Source organism: Grammomys surdaster, unplaced genomic scaffold (assembly GCF_004785775.1).
Source record: "Grammomys surdaster isolate TR1022 unplaced genomic scaffold, NIH_TR_1.0 196, whole genome shotgun sequence".
In the NCBI taxonomy this organism is placed as follows: Eukaryota; Metazoa; Chordata; class Mammalia; order Rodentia; family Muridae; genus Grammomys; species Grammomys surdaster.
This window is the reverse complement of record NW_021604641.1, coordinates 5,890,583-5,916,075: the sequence shown is the minus strand read 5'-3', so window position 1 is coordinate 5,916,075 and position 25,493 is coordinate 5,890,583. Positions and strand designations below refer to the sequence as shown.

At 32.8% G+C, this 25,493-nt stretch overlaps 1 protein-coding gene across 4 annotated transcripts in view; it reads right to left on the bottom strand.

Annotated features, from left to right (window-relative positions):
* The window catches only part of Brinp3 (BMP/retinoic acid inducible neural specific 3), a 362,612-nt gene that overhangs the window by 46,174 nt on the left and 290,945 nt on the right, over positions 1-25,493 (bottom strand). For all 4 annotated transcript variants that reach the window (XM_028769967.1, XM_028769965.1, XM_028769968.1 and 1 more), the window contains one exon: positions 16,847-17,069. In XM_028769967.1, the coding sequence (XP_028625800.1) occupies positions 16,847-17,069 (223 nt within the window). The remainder of the gene's footprint in view (positions 1-16,846; positions 17,070-25,493) is intronic.

The following is a 25,493-nucleotide window of genomic DNA, read 5'->3' as shown; positions in this document are numbered from 1 at the left end:
AGAAATTATATAAAGCTATGCAACAGACATACATTCTAAGCCTTAGTTTAGTGTGAAACATCAGAAGTTACAGAAGAGTTATGAATTATAATTATATTAACTATAAATATTGATTAAATTATAGCCCGAGTGAAACAGCAGAGAATTTACTGAACAGTTTTATAAATTAGTTCTACCAACTTCTGTATAGAAAATTAATACTCAGGCAAAAATAAGAGTGAAATGATGTGGGCTGACTGTGATCTCACAGTCATAATTGTAGGAACAGAGTGACCAAGAAAGACATGATGTCACATTTATAGAAGAGGAATGATGTGGTCAAGCTATGGTGTCATAATTGTAGCAGTGGAATACTTAGAAAGCCATGGTTTCATAATCATAATTGAGGAAGAAGATGGAGTTTAGCAACGATGTCACTCTTAGATGGAAATGTGATTGTACTTGACAGCATAGAAAGCAGTTGGGCTGGAGATGCTCTGAGAAGTAGTTCTAGATATTACTACACATCAAAAACTAGATGGGATAGAAAGGGAAACAATCGCATGTAAGTGAATGACATGATCTGATACATATTCTTCAACAGTGGCCATTCCATCTACAAACATATTTGCATTTAGTCAGTACTAAAATGATCTTAGAGGTTTCATACTTTTTAACTATCAGGGGACTGAAAATTGACTATAAGCAATGATGTAAAGATATTATTTCAGTTTCTTATCAATGTTTCATTTATAGCATTGAGTAAAATATCTGTGTGGATATTTTATTTATTTCTTTTTAATATGTTTATTTTCCTTTTCTTAGTTTAAAATTTTTTCCATATTGTAATATGAATACTTCCTCAGAGAAACTAATAGTAAATTTGGTCAGTTAGAGTCTGGCTCAGTTTCCTTATGATGTACTTCAATTGATGATGATGATGTCACTTCAATTGGTTTACAAATAGTACTGTTTTGTGGGAAAGTTGCTGGATTCAAAAGATATATTTCTAGTGATAGAATCTGGAAGGACAATTTCTCATAATTTATTTTGAGAAAAAAATATTACTATATTTCTTACATATTCTATCCGAAAATCAAGTTTATCAGGTTCATACAGATGAATTATTTTTGTGTATAGATAAGAAAATTGAGCACTAAAGGTGATATGGGATTTTAATGGTTAAATCATATGATATAATAGTTGATTAGACTACAGATGAGCCGGACCCGCTATACATTCTCCTCACCTATACTACAAGCATTTCACAATATGGTATGAACCAACAGATTATAGTTTTAAACCCTAGACATTAAGCATCATTTTGAAAATAGCTAAGGATCACAATTTAGTATTGAGGACCTTCAGAACATTTTGTTTGTTTGTTCTAATTAAAGAATAACAAAATGTATAAAATGTATTAATATTTTAATATCTAAAATTTCAAGTAACAAGTACATTTTAATTTGATATTTTCATTGATAAAATAAGTAGGGTACAGTCTGCAAATTTGATACATGTAATTTGGAAGATGTCTAAACAGCAGATCTCACAGAGTAAAACATGACTTCAAAATGCTAAAGGGAAGGATTTTTTTCACAGATATTTACAAGAGAGTCAGTGTATCATTCTGCACCTGTTTTACAAGGAGGTACAACTGCTCAAATTCCAAATTGAACTGGCTTCAAATATTTTTTGAAAGAGACTCCCTGTTGTAAGTTTTTTTTCCCTTACTTGTGAATAGGGATTTGTTCTCTTCTGAGAGGCGGGAGTGGCAGACTATTGGGACATTCTTTGCCAGTGGCACCTGTGAATCTTGGCAAACTGGAGAGTCTTACACTGTTGATATGAATAGGGTTACACTATGTGATTAAAGAGGCCACTAGTACTTCTGATGAATGAAACAAGAGGATGCAAATTTCGTTATCCTCATATTATGTGACTAGTTCAGTATTTAAGCCTTGTTTTGATATACAGTTCACTTCATCTTGCAAAGTTAGAAAACATACCCTTCAGTTTTCATTTCAGTATTTTCCCTTACAAAGATTTACTGTGATGTAGAGAAAATGCGAAAACTGTGTCTGGTCCAAAATTTCTAGTTTGTGTAAATAAAATTAACTACAAGCTTACCATAGAGCTTTCAAGTGATTGAATACAAATAATAGGTTCATGTGCATAAAATAACTGTCTGGCACACATTTTACAACATGCTAAATAAACAAGTAGAAGCAGGAATTCCAAATTAATTGAATTTGAATTCTAGATGTTGTATTGTTAACTTGCTTTGACACTGAATATTTTATTTAAATGATTATGCTGTTGAGATTTCATGGGTATACTTTCCTTGTCATATATAGAATATTTCACAGTAGATATCCTGGCACTTTGGATTTTATCCTATTTCTACCCTTTTCCTACAATTTTCCTTAAGCAATATTTGTAGGGGTTGTATGGTAATTTTGCCAGCTGTGGTTGTGTTAATCATAGTTGTTCTCAGAATTTGACAGTTGTGGATTTCTACAAAGTTTTCTACTTGCAAAAATACAAGAAATAACATTAACAAAAAGAAATGAAAACTAATCTTTGATGAAGGTGTGGGCTGCAGTTACCTTGAACACTACAGATCACTTGTAGAAATGATTGAGAAAAGAGGTCACATTTAAGAGAATTAGAGATAAATGCTGAGATGCTGCAAAATATCAAAAGAAATTCACAATAGTCTAAGGGGATGCTTTAAAATGCTAAAACTTTATAAATGATAGAATCTAAAAGAAATGTGTTTCCAGATTCATCCAGAAGATGTTCATAACTTAAATAAATACAACAATAAGAATATCAAATAAGCAGTAAAAAGCCTTCCAAAGAAATCTATCTAGGACAAAACAGATTTAGAGTAGATTTCTACCAAAATTTAAAGAGAAGATAATTAATCAATATTTCTTAGACTGTTCAAAAATACTAAAATTCAGGGATCATTTCTGAACCCAGCTATAAATTCATCATTAATATAATATCAAAGTTATTTAAAGAAGAAGGGGAGCAACAGCAAAACAACAACAAAGAGAAATAAAGACCAATATTTTTGACAAACAAATGAACAAATCTTCAGTAAAGTAATTACAAACTAAATAGAGGTTAATCTGCCATAGTAAAGTTGGTTTTATTTTAGGTAAGTAGAGGTGGTTAAACTTACACAAGTTAGTTAATTTGATAAACATGTGAAAATATCAGTTCATGCAGAAATTTGTTTTTAAAAAAATCATGTCTTCACAGTAGTGTTAGATAAAGTAGGATGGAAAGACATACTTCAACATATTAAAGATTACATGGGACACTCTTTTTTTTTTCTTTTTTTTTTCTTTTTTTTTATTTCTTTTTTTTTTATTTCTTTTTTTTTTTGAACATGAAATGCTTTTTTTTATAGCATGTTTTACAAGGGGAGGGGGTAAGAGGGTCCAGGTGGTGGAAAAGTACAAAATCTTCTTGGCCTGTGCCTTGAAACATGTCATGGTCTATATGGTACACTGCCTTGAATTATGATCTACCTGCAGTTCTTCAGAAGATATGGTACACTGCTTGAGTTATGGTCTCCCTGCTATTCTTAAGAAGACATGGTACTCTGATTTGAGTCTATCTGCAGTTGCTAAGCAGGATCTTGCAGTTGCCAAGCTTCAGAGGACATTGTGCAGGTGGGGAAAGGTAGGGGGTAAGGGTAAGGGCGAGGGTCCTGGCTTCTGGCATCTCCCCCTTCTCTGTTTAGTTAGAGAAGGCGTCTTATGTTCAATTACATGGGACACTCTTAAGCCAACATCATACTAGTAAAGAAAAACTCAAAGCGATCCCATTAGCTTTGGAAACACTGACATACCACTAACAAAAACAGACTCATCAGGTTGTGTTTTTGTGTGTGCGTGTGTGTGTGTGTGTGCGCGCGCGTGTGTGTGTACATGTATATATATGCATATATGTATATATAACTTTTATTTTTTATGTCTGTGGGTTTTTCCTGAATGTATGTATGTGTACGTGTGGGCTTGGTGACCACAAAACCAGAAGACGGTACTGAATGCCTTGTAGCTGTAGAGTTAGAGAGAACTGTAAGCCACCATGTGAGAACAAACCGGTTCCTCTGTTAGACCAGTGAGTGTTTTTATCCAGTGAGTTATCTATCTTATCTCTTTATTTGGATTAATCATTTTACTTTTCTCTGACAGACTAATGTATTCATTTTAGATTTAATTTCAGAGATTTTTAATCTCACCAAATGCATTTTTATTTGATTGTTTTTCTTTTCATGACTCAATGGTTGTTCCTGAAATAAGTAGAGTCTCCAAATTCCTTGAGATTTTGGATTAACAAGAGAGTTCATAAAAGCTAAACCTCAAAGTTCTTAAATGTATTCTTAGAGCAACAGCACCACCAAAATTTGGCATTCTCTTAAGTTGGGTAAAACATGTAAAGTATTTGGACACAGTCCATGCTTAACACACATTGGTTGTTAGCTAACAAGATAGTTCTCAGTAGGGAGATTGCTCCAAAATTATCACCTTTTATGTAGGTTTGTTTGTGGCAGTACATCAAAGGATACTGTTCATGACAATAAAGGACTCCTCCATCTGTTATACAAGCAGATGTGACAGTGATATGTCGGTCAAGGTTTTCTTCTTCCCAGCTTGTTTTCTAAAATATGTTTTTCATAAAAATCTGTAATTATTTCTTCATGTGATTGGTTGTTTTAGTATCCATGGAGCAAAAAGAACTTCAGTGGTTTACTTCTAAAAGAAATTGTGTTACATCATAACCACAAATGATTCTTATATCTTAAATATAGTTTGCCAACATGTTTATATTGAACATAATGTAGCTAGTACGTGTGGTCATGTCTTTTATGTGTGTTTCTCTCTCTCTGTGAGGTATGTATGTGATGTACAAATATATATACAATTTACATTTTACCATGGATAGACTTTCCTTGTATTTGTCCTGTTTTCATTTTGGATTTATTTAAAGCTAACTTTCCCATTTGTAGGAACTAATTTTACTACAGTTTATTCTAAGGTGTTGCCTTGGAATTGATACACTTTGTTTACTTTGAGAAACTACAAGAAGTCTGCCTGCTTTTTTTAAATAGAAAAATAAACAGGATGACCTTAATATTCCCCCTGTTCCTTTGTACTGTTCTGATTCCTGCTGTCTAAAGTGCTTCTAGATGTTGAGAAAGAGCGTTTATTTTATTTCAATTGGCATTGATTTTTGACTGTATTCACTCTCTTTATAACTTGTGCTTGCCACCTTAAATCAAGTACTTCGAAGATATTTTTCCATGGTTAGCTCTTTGTAGAGCTATAAATCTTGATTATATTTCATTTTTTACCTGCTTGACTCATAAAGCCATTTGGTTTTAGAAAAAACATTTCATGGTTCAATATAGACATAAGAAAATTGATTTTGTCATATCCAATTTTAGCAAGTTAGTGTATGAGCATGTATGCAAAGAAAGTAGATTAAAGACATTTTTTGTTTATTTTATCTCCTGCATGAGGATTGTAAAATCCTATGAAAATTATTGAATCCCCATGTTTATAAATGGGATTGCCAAATGAACAAGTTTAAGTATAAAGTACCTTAATAGTAATTGCCCAGTCTAAGCTTGTTTGATACACACACACACACACACACACACACACATATATATATATGTATATATATATATATGTATATATATATATACATATATATAAACAATAACAACAAGGAAATCTCTAAAACTTTATTTGAAAATGTTACCTAATATTTTCTAAAACTGTGAGTAGAGACCTCCTTGTGTGTGTGTGTGTGTGTGTGTCGTATATCATACATATTAAATATTTACATCAAGATTCATAATTGTGCTAGATGTAGAATTAAAAAGAAGTAACAAAATAAATTTATGGTTGGAGGGTTGCTGTACTAAGAGTGACAGCATTAGGAGGATTATCACTGGTAGAATGCAAAAAAATGTAGAAAATAAGTTTTACTAATAAATTTATCTAGTGGCAATTTCATCTATTACTTTGAGATTGTCAGTACTATTTATATGAAATCTAAGAATGTTTTGTAACATAGGAAAGTACACTAATGAATTTTCTAAAATTAAGTATGTAATTCTTTCCTTTTATTTGTACATGGGTATGCTACTGAATATATTGTTTACATTTAGTTTGAGTTCTCCATGAGGATTAGAAAATATACAATAAATTGAATGATTCTACAGATTATCTAGAATAGACATACCAAAAGTAAAGAAATAAGGTAAAATAGGTTTTAAAATCAATCAACATTACAATTGTATGAATATCCTGTGGTATTAAGGATGAGGGTATTAGTTATTGTATTTACCTGTGAAAAAAGTGCTAGCTCTAGGTTGAAATTTATTACAACTGAATCAAACATTGAAAGTTATATTTAAATAATATTAGCCTTTGGTCCTCTAATTGTATGATTTCTGGATATAAACAGAGTTCGGCAATACAATTTTATTATATAAAGTTCTTATTTAAATAAATAATAAAATTTATTTTTCTAATTTTAAAATGACATCATGTTTGGCAGGCATAACATTGTTGCTTTTTGAGGAGAGAATTTTATTTTTTATCATTTATCTCCAACTAACCTTGCAAAAACTCCTTTAAAATATATATTTTTATGCATTAGTTTAAAAGTAAAACATCACTCTCCCCTGACCTATAAGAAAACCTTATTTTTTAATTGAAGATTAAGTGAGAGTTGTCCAGGCTTGTATTTTAAAGGCTCATTTCTATGCTCACTGTTAGTTTCCAAATCTGAACCATTAAGCAAACACTTCTCCAAACAGTGTACAAAAGGGAGATTCTTTATGTTGGGGAATAAGGACTTTATTTTAAGCCTTCAATGATTGTGGACTAAGTGCTAGCTCACCCTCTGGCATTGTCTGTATTGCTTTATATTGTGAGAGTTCCGACTGCTCACTTTTTGAGTAGCATGTGTGCACTCACCCATGAGCTATCTCAGACTTACGAATAGAAAACACACAAGTGGACTAGTTAATCTTGAAATACCTAGGCTAACTCAATGACTGAGCACTCCTAATTTTTCCCCTGATACCTCAGGACCAGAATGGGAAGTGACCAGAGACCTCTTACCAGAAAACTTACATAGCTGGTTGGTTTTTCTCTTGCTGCTACTGTGGTCCCCTCTTCTCTCTCCCAGTCCCCATCCTCTCTGCTTCCTACCAGCTCAATTCTCAGTGCCTTGACCCACGCTCAACCATTGGCTTCTGACAATGTTACTGATAGGTCAAAAACAAACTGAGGTCAAGGACCCTCACTATCAGTAAACATGGACTCCTGATCAAAGCATCAGAACCACTCTCTATAGTTCTAGTTCTCAAACCTATTGTTTTATGTGGATACACTTTTTGCATTACAAAAAAAATGTGCTTGAAAATGGAATAGTTCATCTTTAGAAAATTGTCTCAGTGTAAAGAACCTTTTTGGGGAGTACTAAATCATGACTTCATAGATCTTTTGTCCATTCCAAAGAGTTAAAGGTGATTAAAGGTGATTAGTTTAAATGTTTTCTCACAGACTTTCATTTTATTTTAGTGTTATACATTGACTAAAATATTTGAAATTATTGACTAACAAAGTGTTTGTAAGTGTTGGGGCTGATTGAATGAAAACGACCCCATAGGCTCATAAGTTTAAATACTTGGTCCCCAAATAGGGGAACTGTGTGAGAAGTATTAGAACATGTGATCTTGTTGGTGAAGGTTTGTCATTGAAAGCAGGCTTTGAAAAGACTGTAATTCCCAGTTGTTTTGTTCAATTGTGGTTTTTGTTTTTGTTATCATTGTTGTTTTGTGTTTGTTTTTTCTTTCTGTCAGAATGATTTTTTTTCTCTGCAATCTGGTTGTAGATCAGATGTGAACTCTCAGTTTTTACTCCAGAGCTATGCCTGTGGGCCTGCTTCCATGCTCCCAACAGTGATGATCACAGATTATTACCCTTTGTAGCCATGATTCTCTAAAATAAAATACATTCCTTTGTAAGTTTCATTGGTCATGGTATCACTTCACCATAGGAATATAAAAGTAACTGAGGTGAATGTCAAATTTCTATATATAAGTATGAATTAGTTTTAAGTTACTTTTTTGATAACAGATTATTTTTGTGAAAGACCAGAAAAAAGTGTTAAGAAAAGTCCAAATGGAACATTAGAGTAAATAAGTGTAAACACTTTAATTCTCTGGTTGCTGAATTTATTTTTCCACCGCTAATCTCAGTTAGGAAGGCAGTCTGTGAAATATCAACTTTTGGCTATTTTGAGTTTTATTTAAAAGTTGTCTTGTGCAAGGAAAGAGTAAAATCACTTTGATGGTCTGAATGAAAATGGCTCCATAATCTGAAACACTAAGACAACTACTATGCCTATTTTTCTTCTTTCCTGGACAAATTTCTTCCCCTGTCTCTTTGAGTTTAAAGCATTTTGTTCAATTAGCGTTGTGTTTCCTATAGAACTTGGGTCAGTATTTTATAATAAAATTTAAGTACAAGTATATTAAAATGGAAATATTGAAGAACTACCCACATATAATAAAACAAGTTCTGTGTTTTCAAAACAGAATGTAATTATTTCTTGAACTTCAGTGAACTGGCTATTTCTTAGATGATATATATTTAAATTTTCTTAGAAAGAGCTTGAAGAAATCTAAAATCTTAATTATTTAAATTTATATTTTTGGTTATGAGCCCAGCATTAAGGGCTGACCTTTCTCTCCAGTCACACAGGATCAACTGTCCTGGACTCATAAGGATTCTCAGACATCAGGGAGTTTATAGATGTTGGACCTATGTCCTTGATACATAGTTGGCTGAGTACCTTGGTATTCTTGTGAGATATCTAACAGTGAGGGCAGGGGCAGTCTCTGACTCTTTTCCTTGCTTGTGGAACATGTTAGCTCCTACTGTGTTATTGTATCCAGCCTTGAAGAGATGGTATATACCAGATAGTTTTGTAGCTTATTATGTTATATTTGATTAATTTCTCTGGAAGACTTGTGATTTGCTGAGGGAGCATGGATCTGGGGGAGAGAAGAAGTGGGGAGGAACAAGCTGAGGGATGGAAAGGAAGGAAAACTGCAATCGGGATGTAATATTTGAGAAAACAATTTTAAAAAAAGAATAAAAGAAATATTTAACTTAATTATTTCCAAGAATATTCCTGTGAGTCCTCACAGACTGGATATAATTCAACAATAAAATATTCTTCTTTCAGCATATATGTAAAAATCATAAAATCTTATACAGTTTCATATAAGGCTGCTTTGAGAAAAAAGTCCCTTGTATTAATATATACATGCCACTTTTAATAATATCATAGGTTTTGTGATAGTAAAGGATTTAGAGGCCATTCCATAAGGTCTTTTTATTGTTGGGATACAAATATGGGTAAAGCAATATATGTCAAATAAGTATGACTGAGCCAAACAGATTTTCTTCCACTCTAAAAGAACAGTATCTACACAAATAATTCAAACATGCCATCGTCAAAGAAACTAGAATCTATCCTTCTTAATAAGTGTCTTCATTTCAGCTTTAAGCTTCAACTATGATACATGCTTTTTAGCTAGGAAGAGGAGAGAAGAGAGATGATACACACTCACCTGCTCTTAAGGGATTGATCTAAAACTAGGATTTTTTTTTTTTAGTTGATTTGTATTACTTACCTTTGATCAGAATTTTTGATAAATCCTTCTTAAAGGCAAAGGAGTCTGTATGGCTAATGCACTAGTGTCTATGGAGAACTCATGTAATTGTACTGGCCGTGGAGGAGAGCAAGAAGGAAGTCATAATTAGATATTATCAAATTAATACTGTGAGAAAAAAAATGAGCCGGCAACCTCAAAGAAAAATTTCTGCAGTTACAGATGTTCATGATAAATGAAGATGGAGATTGAAGAGATCTCTTAAGTCATACATGGCTTTAGAGAGTTTCAAAAGATGCTAAAGGAATATTTGTGTGATATTATAGCCTCATTGTGTTACTATGGGTAACAACTTGCTAAAAGCAAATAACGAATATGGAAGTGGTGCAAAAAAAATCTTTATACTTATATTGTAATAAGTGTGTATAACAAAAGATTTCATCATTAATTAAATATCTGATGAAGAATTTTAATGTGTCACTTCATCTTAATATTTATAGTATAACATGACATATTAATAAAACAGTGTAAAATAGAATACCTGCAATATAAACTGAGTTATAGCAGTTGTAAAGAAAAAGCACTATGCTTTTTCTTTAAAAAAAAAGTAAGCTGAGATATATATTTCTTTGACAAATGATATTTACTAGACAGAGCTCAAATAAAACTATCATACTTAAACTTGAATACATAGAGAGCATTTTTGTTTAATTAAAAATGAATGCAAGTGTCACATTAAGACCAATAGACTCATATTTATAGTCAATAATAAAAATTATAATTTTAAAGAGAAATTGGAAATCTTGTATCTTCTACTATGAAATTGACATCTTTCTGAAAAGTAAAGAATTTTTTATAAGTCCAAAATAACAATAAAACTTAAGATGCTTTATTATAGTATCATGACCATTATTTTAGAGATGGTTATAGCTAAGTGAGCCTACATTTTACAAAAGACTAATGCATGGTTTTCTTTGTATGAGTAAAAAAAAAATCAATTCAAAGTAGATAATGGACAAAATATTTTGTCTAGTTGACATAAAAATGGTTAATGATGTAATTTAGATTTTATATTTTATTACTAGCTATTGATTTTGGTTTCTATTCAATAATATTATTTCCAATTATCTGCAAAGACTATTATGTCTGTTCCTGCAAAATATCTATAGTTAGCTACAAGTATAATTTAAAATGCTTTCATATATAACAGCCATGAGAATTCAGATACAGCAAGGAAATCATTACTGAAATATGTGTGCATCACAAAAATAACATCCTTACTATTGCTCATCTCAATGATTATAGTAAATGTACCTAAGAATTTCTTAGTTTTAATTTTTACTATAGTGTAACAGATATAGGTATGTATATAGTTATTATTCAAAATATGCATCCATACATAAATATATTTATATATTCAACTCTCAAAATGTAACTGGGTTATTCAATAGTTTCTGAGAGTAGCAGAGTGTCCCTGTACTAAAACAGTACAGACCTGATAACCAGAATGAGCTCTTTAGAACATTTCTGTGGACATAAATAGCCTCCCTAGCCACATTACCATATATAATTTATTTCAGTGTTCTCAGACGTAGATTATTTTCTTCCATTCAAGTCAACATAAACACTTTTAATTTAATTTTGCTGGGGTTACTGCTATTTGTCATTTTTTTTTTAGTTTATAATATGAATACAACCTAGAATTATCCTAGAATTCAATGTGTTTTAAATGCTACTGTCAGTTTAACAAACCAAGAGTCAACAAGGAGAATAGAAGCTCAATTGAAAAAAATGCTGTAATTGATCAGAGTGGAATGTGGTCATGACTGGAAGGAACTGTCTTGATTCATTTTTTGGTGTGAGAGGATACAGAGAACTGTGGGCAGAATCAACCTTGACAGGTCAGATTAAGCTACATAAGAAAGCTATTGGAGGCTATTATAAATAAAGCTGCTATGAACATAGTGGAGCATATGTCCTTGTTATATGTTAGAGCTGGAAAGAACCCAGATGTCCTTCAACAGAGGAATGGATACAAAAAATGTGTTACATTTTCACAATGGAATATTACTCATCTATTAAAAACAATGAATTCGAGAAATTCTTAGGTAAATGGATGGAACTAGAAAATATCATCCTGAGTGAGGTAACCCAATCACAAAAGAACACATATGGTATTCACTGACTGATTATTGGATTTTAGCCCAGAGCCTTGAAATACCCAAGATTCAACTCACAGACCACATAAAGCTCATGAAGAATGAAGAACAATTGGGGGTGCTTCGGTCCTTCTTAGTAGGAGTAACAAAATACTCAAGGGAGCAAATATGGAGACAAAGTGTAGGACAGGAACTGAAGGAGGGGCGGTCTGCAGACCATTCCACCTGGGGATCCATCCCCTGTGCAGTCATCAAAGGTAGACGCTGATGTGGATGTCAGGAAGTGCATGCTGACAGGAGCGTGACATAGCTGTCTCCTTAGAGGTCTGCAAGAGTCTGATGTATTCAGAGGAAGATGTTCACAGCTAACCATTGAACTGATCATGGGGTTCCAAATGGAGGAGTTAGAGTGAAGACTGAAGAATTGAAAGTGTTTGTGACCCCATGAGGTAACAATACCAACCAACCAGAGCCCCCAGGGTCTAAACCACCAGCCTGAGAGCACTTAGGGAGAGACCCATGGCTCCAGCTGTATATGCAAGGGAGGATGGTCCTGTCAGGTATAAATGGGAGAGGAGATCCTTGTCCCATGAATGCTGGTGTGTGGGGAATTCGAGGGTGGGGAGGTGGGAGTGGGGGGTAGGTGGGGGCACATCCTCATAGAAGCAGGAGGAGGGGGGATGGGATGGGGGTTATGAGGGGAAATGGGGTAAGGGGATAACATTTGAAATGTAAACAAAATATCCAATAAAAAAAGAGAAAAAAAGAGAAAGCTATTGGAGAGTAAAAGCAGTGAAAGCAAAAGTCAATAAATAGTATACACCTACAATCATGCCTCCAGTTTCTCCTTGAGTTCCTGACCTGACTTCCCTCTATGATGAATTCTGACTTAGAAATGTAATTAGGTAAATCCTTTTTTTCCCTTTTCGCTTTTATTCAGCACAATAGAAAGCAAACTGTTCAGGAGGTTAAAGACAGATAGAAAAACTTGAATAACATCTTGAAAACAATTCAATTCTGTATTGGGGCATCAAATCAAAGCTATGTTTGGATAATTTAATTTGATATATATAATTTTTGTATAATCCTAAGAATAATAGTTTGAAATTTTTGTATACATGAGCACGATGTGACAATATAATCTGTGGTAATCTATTAACTTTCTATTAAAACATCTCTTTAAATATCGGGGTTACCTTAGCTGTCAATATTGCTTAACAATATTGGGGATATTGAACCGGACAAGACCATCTTCTGCAGTCAGGTAGGCAACCCAATGGAGTGATAGAGATACCAACCAACTAACCCACAAAACTTTCAACCTCAAATTTATCTTATCTACCCACGTATAATAAAACAGGGTCTGAGTTTTCAAAACAGAATGTAATAATTTATTGAACTTCAATGAACTGGCTATTTATTAGATGCTATATATTTAAATTTTCTTAGAAACAGATTGAAGAAATATAAAATCTTAATTATTTAAATTTATATTTTTGGTTGTGAGCCCGCATTAAGGGTTGACCTTTTTCTCTCCATTCCTACAGAATCAACTGTCTAGGACTCAACAATTCTCAGAGGAATCATTGACATACATTACTTTACCCAAATTTGTATCCTTACAATCAAAAGACCTTATGGTATGGCCTCTAAATCCTTTAATATCACAAAGTTTCTGATATTATTAAAGTGGCATGTATATATTAAAACAAAGGAATTTTTTCTCAAAGAAGAATTATATGAAACTCTATACAATTTATGATTTTTATATATATTCTGAAAGAATATTTTATTGTTGAATTGTATCCAATCTGTGAGGATTCACAAGAATATTCCTGGAAATAATTAAGCTAAATATTTATTCTATTCTTTTTTAAGAAATGCAGGCACAGGGGATTGAGTGGATACTGAGAGAATAGCCAACCAATAACCAGCCCAACTTGAGACCCACAGGCAAGCACCAATTCCTGACACAAATATTATGCTTGTAGTCAAGAGAATGTTGTCCTCTGAGAGATTCCACTCAGCACCTGACACATACAGATAATTGATTTGTTCATACTGATTACTTCCATCCTACTTGTTCAAATATTCCTTATGTTCCAAATATATGTGTATGCATAAATATATATATATATATATCTGTGTTTTCAACTGACTCTCATAAAAATAATGTTAAAATCAATCAGTGTAATCTTACTTAACAATTTGCTTCCTAATTCTTTCACCTTGTTAGATCTTCTATTTGGAATGATATACTAAATATAAGCATTTTAAAAACTGCTTCCATAGCCAATGGATAGGCACAGCCTCTGGTGGAGGGATGGGGCCATCTACCCACCTCAAAAAATATTAATCCAGAATTCCTCCTGTCTAAAGGAAGTGCAGGGACAGAGCGAAGCAGAGACTGAAGGAAAAGTCATCCAGAGACTGCCCCACCTAAGGATCTATCCAGTCTGCAAACAACAACCCAGACACTATTGTGGATGCCATGACACACTTATTTACAGGAGCCTAGTATAGTTGTCCCCTGAAAGGCTTGACCATAGCCTGACCAATACATGTGAATGCATGCATCAAACATCAGACTGAGCACAAGGACTCCAATGGATATACTAGGATAAGGACTGAAGGAGCTGAATGGGTTTGCAACTCCATAGGAAGAACAACAATATCAACCAACCAAAACCCCCAAAACTCCCCGGGACTCAACCACCAACTAAAGAGTACACATAAGGTGGGAGGGGGGAACTATGGCTCCAGCTGGTTATGTATCAGTGGATTGCCTTACTTAGACATCACTGGGAGGGGAGCTTCTTGGACCTCTGCAAGCTCGATTTCCCAGGGTAGAAGAATGCTAGGGCACTCAGGCAGGAATAGGTGGGCAGGTAGGGGAGCACCCTCATAGAGGCAGGAGAGGGCAGAGGAGATAGGGGGTTTATGGAGAGGAAACTGGAAAGAGGGATAACATTTGAAATGTCAATAAATATAGTAACCACTAAAAAGTGGAAAAAAAAAGAACAGTAAGATTTGATCAGTTGTATCCATTCTGAGGTCATTAAAAAATTAAAAATTAAAAAAATAACTGTTTCCATGTCCATGAATGTTAAAATTAATTATAACCAAAAATCATACCTTTCCATCACCATAATCATCAGCATACATTAACAGATGTTATACAGACATGTTGAAACTTTTATATTTAGAAGAAATAAAAACTTACCAAACATATAATTGATATGAATAATCATAAGAAACTTATTGACATGAAAGCTTGTATTAAAAATTAAGAATTCTCAAGTGGTATATTCTCTCCTTACAGTAAACAATTTAAAAAGAGGAACCACACTAAATAAACAATGCAAAGTAAGTAAAGAAAAAAGAAACAGGAAAAGAAGGAATAACATAAGGAAACATCGAAATCAGAAGAATAAAAGTGGAAGAAAAAAGGTGAAATATAATCATTCAATTGCAGCTGATCAAAAAAAGGAATTCAGAAAATATAAAAAAAGGATTGAAGTATAAGGATTTCACTACATAAATATACACTGGCAAATAATAAGAAAATAAAGATACTTGACATTGTTAGTCATTAATACTTGTACAAGAACGTATGATCTCACTGAGACACACACACACACATACTCCATCTGATTCATACAGACAAGTTTTGATAATCAAACAGTAGAAATGAACACCAGTTGGTATAGTATGAAGTGAGAGGAGATGTTTTAAGAAGTGAAAATTAAAAAAAAAAAAAGTTGTGCAGGAACATGAATAAAGAGTTTTGGCAGCTCCTGAAGAATGTTAAGAATTGTAATTCAGCAATTTTCCACTGCAGTATATCCTCAATAAGATGGAAAACACACATTCACAATAACAATAAATGTACAAAGAAAATTTTACATACATCAATAAAAAACAAATTAGGAAAACAGAAATGTTCACCAAATGATGAATGCATAGAATATTGGCCATATATATAATATATAATGACCACATATTATATAATTCTACTTATATAAAACTTGAGAATGAGCATATCTATGGGGGCAAACTGTAGAATCTATGAATCTGTAGGACTATATAGCCTATAGACAGATGGAGATTATATATGGTAAATGTTCATGTCTATGTATTTCTTTTTTCATTTTAACTATAACACAAAGCAATAGAAAATAACAAATGTATTAGCTTTAAATCAAATTTTTCATAGAGGTTTAATCTGCAGGGTCATTTGTTTGTAACATTGTAAAATATTTATAACTATAGATCTCTCTTCTTATCAACATAAGCATCAATTCAAAATTTTATGACGTTTATTTTGGAAATACTGCTTAAAATGTATTTTTGCGATGTATATTTTTTGATGTGTGTTTATCCAGACCTACAATAGATAACTATATGAATTTTATTCCAATAATTCTTCAGAATATTTAAAAAACTTTTAAATAAGTTTTGTACAGTATATTCTGACACAAATTCTGAACTTTACATTAGAAATCTGTGCAGTTAAAATTATGGATTATGAATTTCCAAACACCTTTAATATAAAGCAAACTCCTAATTGTTTTATTGGAATATTATATATGGAGAAATTCCAGTTTACGTTTCTTGCCTACTTCACATGCTCCCAGTTTAACTGTGAGGATTTGCCTCTTATTTTATTTCTTAAAACAGTGTCATTAACTGACGACCTTAAAAAATAAAGTATAATTATTGCTTTATTATCATAACAGAAAATCAAAATAAAAGATCTATCAGTGTATATATTTCCCACTGAAATATTCTTTTGAAAACAACTGCAATACATTTTTTTAGACAAGAGAATCTATACTTTTTAAGTTGTCTAACAGTAAAAAAATAAATAAATAAAATAATAACCAAAAAATCATGCTGACTGTATCAGCACACCTGCTCTCAGGAACAAGTAGACCTCAGCTCTAAGAACAGAAGCACAGTTGTCATGCTGTCCTAGTCTTACCTCTGTCTTGGCAGGCTGATGAGTGGCTGCTTGTGGCACCGTTTGCTAAGGCTAAAGAGCTTGTGTACAATTCTGTGTGCCTTCAGGAAAAGCTGTTTCATGCTGTTCTCCAGTTGTTCATAGCGGCGCTGAAAATTAGAATCCATTGTCCACAAATGCATTATAGTTGAAGTGTTGAGGAAATAATTCATGGGTAGTCTTTTCATAAAGAACTTGAATTCATCTGAAAAACATAAAAATTCCACAATTTAAGTATGAAACAAGTATTTTCCCTCCAACCAAAACACATTCAATATACTTAAAAGTAAATGCTAATAGTTTAATATTTGTGACTAACAAATCATTAGAACATGAGACTTGGAAAATTTTAAGATCATTTGTTTTTCTTAAAATAGCAGTTTCATGAAAGAATATGGATATCATTTTACACAAGAACAATAGTTTGGACTGGAAATTTAAATCCAGTTTGTTGTAGATATACTTCCTGTGCAACCTGAGTACAGACTATGATGCAAAAGCAGCAGAACAGATATAAGATAGGTAAGTGACGGGCATTTGCATGAGGTTTAATGCTTGAAGGGATTATAGGTTGAAGGGACAGGTGTTATAGCTCAGAGTCTGCACAGCTCAGCACCATCAACTTTTTACTAAATTACAGTGTTTGTACGTCATTTATGTAGACACATGCAAACATAAAGTGGGATAGAAACCCACAATAGATAATAAGGAGTAAAAAAGGGGATACCAAATGTCCACAAAAGTAAATACTCCAATAAATAAGTTTCCTCCAACATGTACAAATACATGGAAAATTTGAAAACAAATAACAAAAGTAAATAAAAACTTGTATATTATAGAAGCAACCAGTCTTGTTCTAATAATTTAAGACCTTGTATAAGAGAAAAAATTATCTGGTACTCTAAAAGTAAACAAGAATGATAGCCACATAGGCCATAGGTTCTAAGGGAACCCACTATTAATATCCTGTTTGATAGATAGGGTTTTAAAATGATTCTTAATGAATCTGGGGTATGCCAATAAATCAGTAGATCTCATCTCTCATGAGAGAAGCTTCTTGAAGTGGGTGACAATTAACATGGAGACAAACATTAGCAGAACAATTAGAGAATAAGTAATCTGGGCATGCCGCAAGTGTATGTCAAATCTGCTCTTTCAAGACTCGGGGATCTTCATGGAAGACAGAGAACAATGAAGTAAACCATCTATATTCTATGAAGTATACTCATCTATATTCTAGTCATAATGCATGAAGTCACATGTATGATATAACAGAGATTATGAAAGGATGGATTACATATGTGTAAACTCAAGCCAGGCAAAATCTCTTCTGAAGTGCTATTAGCATTCAATAATTGCCAGAAAAGAAAGTGGCAGTAGATTTTTATATTTATAATGATGTGATACTTAGTATATCCTATATTCCAATGTAGATTCTATATTCAAAAGCAGCTGGGTAATAGAAAAACTGGACTTCATGATTTGAAAAAATGATACATGTCCATAGAACACACAATTCAGTGCATGATTATGTTGAAATGTATCTGAGAAGAGTATAGAGAAAGTGATCAAAATATACTTCATGAACACTTCAAAGAATTAATAAAATTATTCGAAAAAAATATTTAGAAGACAGTTTTATCACTGAAGCTCAGCCCCCTTAAATACCATGTCATTAGGGTTTTCAATCTATAGATTTTTACCTGAAGAAAAAGAAAGACTAAAAAACGGGATAATCTTTACAATACTACAAATATAATTGGAAGAAACCTTATTCAATATTTGTAACAGATATGTTTCAAATCAAGCCATATAAATATTAGATCAAAATTTTGATTTGGCTATAGTTGCAGTTTGCTTCCATATGTCTTTCTTAAGAAATTTCTCCCCTTTAAGTAAAAAATTGATGAAAACACATTGGAAAGCATTTCTTGGATAGTCACAGAACAGATGCCACTACTTTGAAAACTAATCATTCACTTCATTGTCATCTTTGACTTTGACACTTCCAGTAACACCTTATCATGTTGAAGGCATGAGTTTCTAATTGTATTCTTTTTTTTTTATCATAGTATTGGAAAAGGTTCTGAATCAGGACATTTCACTGAGGTTAAAGAACATTATAAGGTAGAATTTACTTATCTCACTGGAGTGTTTGCAATAGTGAGTTTCTGTTGAAAATTATCAGTGCATGATCTCTGTGAAGTAGTTTTAACATGACACATGAATAATTACTTCATTATGAAGTCATTAGGAACCACCATTGACAGTTACCCACAACAGTTATTGAACACCTGTTGTGCATAGAACATACAGATGTTTCAAACTATGACAGCAAGTGTGAGTAAACCTTTCATCTCATTTTAAATAGTGACTAATTAATGATATGCCTTACTTTCAATTGCTATAAAACATCTTCACTTTTTGACAGGTATTTTACCTAGAAATAAATCAAAGGATTTCTTGGAAATGTCATCAAAATATTTTTCTTTCATTTGGCATTCTTTAAAACTAATATTTATAGATTGTAAAAATGAATTTTGAATGGAACTCAGAAACTATTATAAAATCAAAATTACATAATAGAAAGATAGGACAAAATAGAAAAATAGGAATATCAGAAGACTTTTTTATCTAAATTTACAACACTATGTAGAAAATAAGACACTTTTTGCAGTTAAAGTGGTAAATACTTAATACCTAATCAGAGATAGAACTGTGGCTCAGTGTTTAAAAGCCCTGCCTGCTTTTCCACTGTGTTCAACTATTAGCACTCACATGGATTCCCACGGCCATCTATAACTCTACTTTCAAAGGACAACACATCCACCTCTGGCCTCTACAAATACTGTTATGTACATGGTGTACAGACACACAGGCAAAACACCCATATACTGAAAATAAAATGAAAAGAAATCTCAAGAACAACTAGTCATATTTTTGGCATTTTTAGATAAATTAGAAAATGAAATCTAAATGTTATGCAAAGGAACTCATGAAATAAATTTGTTTGTCAAATATATTATTGTTGAACTAAATATCTAAATTATGCATCAGCTACATAAAATTTTTCAGTTTAGTTTTGCCATTTGAAGGAGGTAAAATTTAATGGAAAGGTCATCATTAATGTCAGAATATTTCTTTGTTTAATGTGCATACTTTAATTTTTAAAAGTTCTTCAGGTTTACTATGGACTAGGAAAAATGATTTTCAAAGAGTTTCAGGCAAATGTTTGCAACCCCATAGGAAGAACAACAAAATGAACCAACTAGACCCTCCATCCCCCAGCTCCCAGGGATTAAACCAAAAACCAAAGAGTACACATGGAAGGACCTATGACTTCAACCTCATAAGTAGCAGAGAATGGCCTTGTTGGGTATCAATGGGAGGGAAAGTCCTTAATCCTGGGAAGGCTCGATGCCCCAGTGTAGGGGAGTGTGATGGTGGGGTGATGGGAGTGGGTGCATGAGAGGGGGAACACTCTCATAGAAGCAGGGGGAGGAGGGATGGGATAGGGAAGTTCTGGTGGGGGGAACCAGAAAAGGGGATTACATTTGAAATGTAAATATAAAAAATATCTATTAAAAATTGTTTTAAGGCATGTGATAAACAGTTTAATTTGTTCCATTGTTGAGTTTTCCATTACTGCCTTTCCTGGCCAATATAAATTTCTGTTAAAGTATTTTGCAACTACTGCACTAACCATTCGGAAGTCTATTTTTTTTATTGGATTATGCTGATGTTCAGTGAGACCTGCACAGGCATATGGTGGTAGAAGATTTACAATGGCAGACTTTCTCTGGAATTTTTCACCAGTTAACATAGTTAACACTTCTCTCTCACTCCTCGGTTGGGAACCCCATGATCAGTTCAATGGTTAGCTTTGAGCATCCGCCTCTGTATATTTTAGGCTCTGGCAGACCTCTAAGGAGACAGCTGTATCAGGCTCCTGTCATCCTGTCAGCATGCACTTCCTGGCACCCACATCAACGTCTGAGGGCAGGAATACCAAACAACCAGAGCTCCCAGAATCTAAACCACCAGGCTGGGAGCACATAGGGAGGGACTCATGGCTCCAGATGTATATGTAAGGGAGGATGACAGTGTCAGGCATATGTGGGTGAAGAAGTCCTTGGTCCAGTGAAGGCTGTGCTCCCCAGTGTGGGGGAAATCATGGGTCGGGAGGTGGGAGTAGGAGGGTGAGTGGAGACATATCCTCATAGAAACAGAAAGAGTGGGGATAGGATAGAGGGTTCCTGGCTAGAGAGTGGAAATGGGGAAAGGGGATTACATCTGAAATGTAAATAAAATATCCAATAAAAAAAGAAAAAAGAAAAAAGAAAAAAAAGAAAGATATATACTGGTTATCTGCAAAAACAAACAAACACACAAAAAAAAACAAAGGAAAAAATCATAGCTAACACGTCCTGCCTTTGACCTCCTGATTCTCAGATTTGTATACTTGATCTTCTACATCCTGTATGCCATAAAGTACAATACGGGCCTCAGTATGATGACAATTTGAGGGACACTAGCAAGATCTGATGTACTTAAACTCAACTCTTGCTCTTCCAATGTCAATTATATCATCAAGCCAATATGGGTCACAACAGTTTGATCATAGTAAAGATTTAAGTTCAAAAAGAAAAGGCCAGATATGTACTTGCTTAATAAAATAATACTTTCATACTCAGTACCTCATCAAAAATAAAATTAACTAACACATAACATATTACCAAAAACTCCTTAAATTGTTTTAAAATTTTGAATGGACTACTCAAGAAATATTACATTAGTCAAAGATATATGAGACTGAAGGTAGTATTTATTGGCTTGACATTATTACTATTCGGAGCAAAGCAACTCTTTCATTGAATATACTATTCTGCTCATTATAGGATGCATGATAGAATTCTTGTCTTGTTTGTTTTGAGACAGTATAACCAAACCTGGCCTAGCACTCAGTACATAGTACATGCTGATCTGAAATTTGTGAGAATCCTGCTTTAGGCTACTGATGCTGGAATTACAAGAGTAGTTTCTCATGTCTCCTGGTTCTTAACAGTCCTTCTTTTCCTCTTCCTCTTCCTCTTCCTCTTCCTCTTCTTCTCCTCCTCCTCCTCCTCTTCCTCCTCCTCCTCTTCTTCTTCTCCTCTCCTCCTCCTCCCCTTCTCCTCCTCCTCCCCTCCTCCTCCTCCTCCTTCTTCTCCTTCTTCTCCTACTCCTTCTTTTTTTAACACACAAAGTATTTGATCCTTTGTTATGACATTTAAAAAGTTGTTGATTTTCCTTTTCTATCTTCTAACTCATCTCACTTACTCTCTTTTACATATCTGCTTCTAGTGTTCCCCTCCTGCTTCTGTGTCGTATGTATCCTATTCCCTCATCCCTCCTCGTACTTCTTTATTCCCCTATGAAATCACCTTTCTAATGTCATAGATTTTACTGTACTCAAACCAATGTTTATACATGTATCCACTAAAATCTAAACTCATGTGATATCTGAGTCCTGAGCCTGGATCTTCTCAGATAATATAACATTTTCCATATCGATCTATTTTCTAGAAAATTTCATTTTTCATTAAAGCTGAATAAACTTTCACTGTGACGTTATATTACCATTTCATTATCTATCCATCTGTTGATAGGACTTTAACATGGTTTCATTTCTTAGCTATTATGAATAACTATTCATGAATAAACATAACCATTCAAGTATGTGTGTGGTAGAAAACTGAATCCTTTGAGTATATATCAGGGAAGGTATATCTGTACTATATACTTGGTCATTTTTGACAATGAAGAACAGACAAACGTCTATCCTGACTTCCATTATGTCTGCAATAATTTATATTTCATACACTATGTGTAAGCAAGCATTCCCCTTTTTCACATTCTCAGCTGCATTCCTTTTCATCTTGTAGATGTCAACTCAAGTAGTTTCAGATTTTATTTCCCTAATGGTTATGTATGCAGAACAACTTTAAAATACTTACTGGCTATTTGTACTTCTTCTACAGTCTAATTTTCAGAGATAAAAGATAACAACAGATATAATAGAGAAAAATGCTAATGAGCATCTGGGCTGGTAGAATTTATAGTCTGTTTCAGTCTCCTAACAAAACTAATTCACAGAAAACAAAGGATGATATAGGGGGGATGCATTGCATAAAGGAACTCTGTGGAGGCAAGGGATTAGGATAAGTAAAAATTTTGCAAAATGTCATCATTCCCAAAGTAGGTACAGTGTCAATCTGAAATTTGAACATTTTTCAAATGGCATTTCCTCTAACTTTCATTAAGATATTTACTATGTGTGACTCATTTGAACTTTGATCTCACAGTTTAATTTTCTGATAAGTTTTTTTTTAAGCTACTATATTTTAGGACTGATACTTTTATGTGTGTTGTATATCCTAGGTACTATGGAGGGATCACCAAGTATATGGCACACATTTCTGCCTGTATTGATAGGCATGGAAAACATAAACTTTATACTTTATAATATAAACCTTAATTTTCAGAGTAATGTATTAAGAACTGCTATAAAATATATTTTCAAAAAATGTTCCCAAAACATTTGACATTGGACTGTTTCTAGAGTGGTAACAACATATAATTTGCTTCTATCCAGAAAAATTACCTTCATTTATAAATCCATGTAACTAGTTCCAAACTGATACTGATTCCATTGAAATTTAAAGCTATTGGTATTTAAGATTGAGGAAGAAAAAAATTACTTTCATGATTACTAGTTTATAGATATAATAGACTTTTTAACATTGTGGTAATATAAGAATAATAAAAATGATAATATGAGAGTATTAGATTTTCTACAGGTTTTGTGAATATTTTATGTTCAAAAAATAAGTAACAACATTATGCTCAATGGTATATAAATACACACCCACCCACCCACACATACACACAATGTGTTGCATAAGTTAGCCAACATTAATAAAATTGAATTTTCTTGTTAGTAGAAACAATACAGCATGGAAACAGTTGCTTTAAATAAAAAAGAGTGATACTTTCTGATTTTGTAATAGTCTTCATTCAGCTTCTTCAATGTTACCTTTTCTGCTTTTAACTGTAGCAGAATACATTGAAGTGAATATATATCAATCCCCAATAAAACAAAATTTTCTACACAGGAAGCTGATAAGGTAAGTCATCATTTCTTAAACAGAACATAGTACTATATCACATTTTTACCTAAGCAAGTGCATTCTATCTTGGCTGATTTTTAATATATCAGTTCTTTACTGTTTTTAGCATTGTGAGGTTTTTTTAAAACAAACAAGGGGGGAAAACAAAACAGCAACAATCAAAAAACAAACAAACATACACATTTGCTAAGTCTTAGCTTTGAAGCTTACATTTTGATTTCAAAGTATTTCTTCTCTTTTCTTCACTGTAATTTCAAAGCAGATCACCCTCTAATGCAACTACTTATTTATTCTTGGTAGTCATATTCCTATTGGGTAGAAAATTCAACTATTTTCTTGAGCTTCACATCACACCATAATTCCAATTATAAGTTATCTTTATGTTTGTTTATTTGTTTTGTTTTACTTTTATGAAAAAATTATCCCCAAACATTCCCAAGGATGTATTTGAATGAATTAAATACAAATAATATTTTTGAGGTTCTACAGTATGCCTCTGGCACAACCAGAGGTGATTATTTATCTCTTTAAGTCTATCAAAAATATACTAACAGACTTGATAATAGAGATTATATCAAATCAGCAAAATACTATAATGCTAGTTAGATAAATGGTAAATGGTATCTGGTGCATGACCCATTTTGGGAGGCTTCAATATTCTGAGTAAATCAAAAGTGTAAACTCAAACCAGATCTTAAGTATTTAGTAGCTATCTAAAATAAATTATATTTTTATGATTTTTATACTTCTCTGAAAGGAGTATTTATGTTAAAATATAATATTTCAATATATTTAGCTAACTAACAATATGTATCCTGTTTATGTCTCTTCAATGTCTAAGAAAATTCCTAAGCAGAACATTTTACATCTTTACTTGTATAATATCCTTGAAATTACAGACTTGGTAGATTGTTTTTTAAGCTATAGGATTCAATTGAATTCACCCAGATTTATATATTATCTCTTGGAGCAGCATGAGAATACCAGTGATGATAGTATCTTTTGTAGTTCATAGCTTTTAACAGTGATGACCCTAATAAATATATTTTATGGAAAATAATTTACTGCCTTTTGACTATGTCATGGAAGAAAGTGTTTCTCTTCTTTCTTTGGTGATTTTATATTTCATAGACCGTCTTTTAATGAATCCTTTATGAATTGAACTCAATTAAAGTCTCTTTTATTCCGTTAAGGAAAGAATATGTGCTGAAAGATAAACAGGTATCAGAAGCAATCTTACAAACTATTTATCTTTAAGGGGAAAATAGACAGAATATAGTATTGAATTGTTAGAATACTCTGAAAAAAATCTTTATAAATAGACACAATGAAAAGCATGGAAATTTTATTTCTTAGATGGCATCTGAGTCAATTAGCTTATTTCAAATTGATAGCAGAGTTTGAAAGTTTTAAAGTTAGTGGATGTAACAATTACTACTATCAGATATGGCTTGATTAAG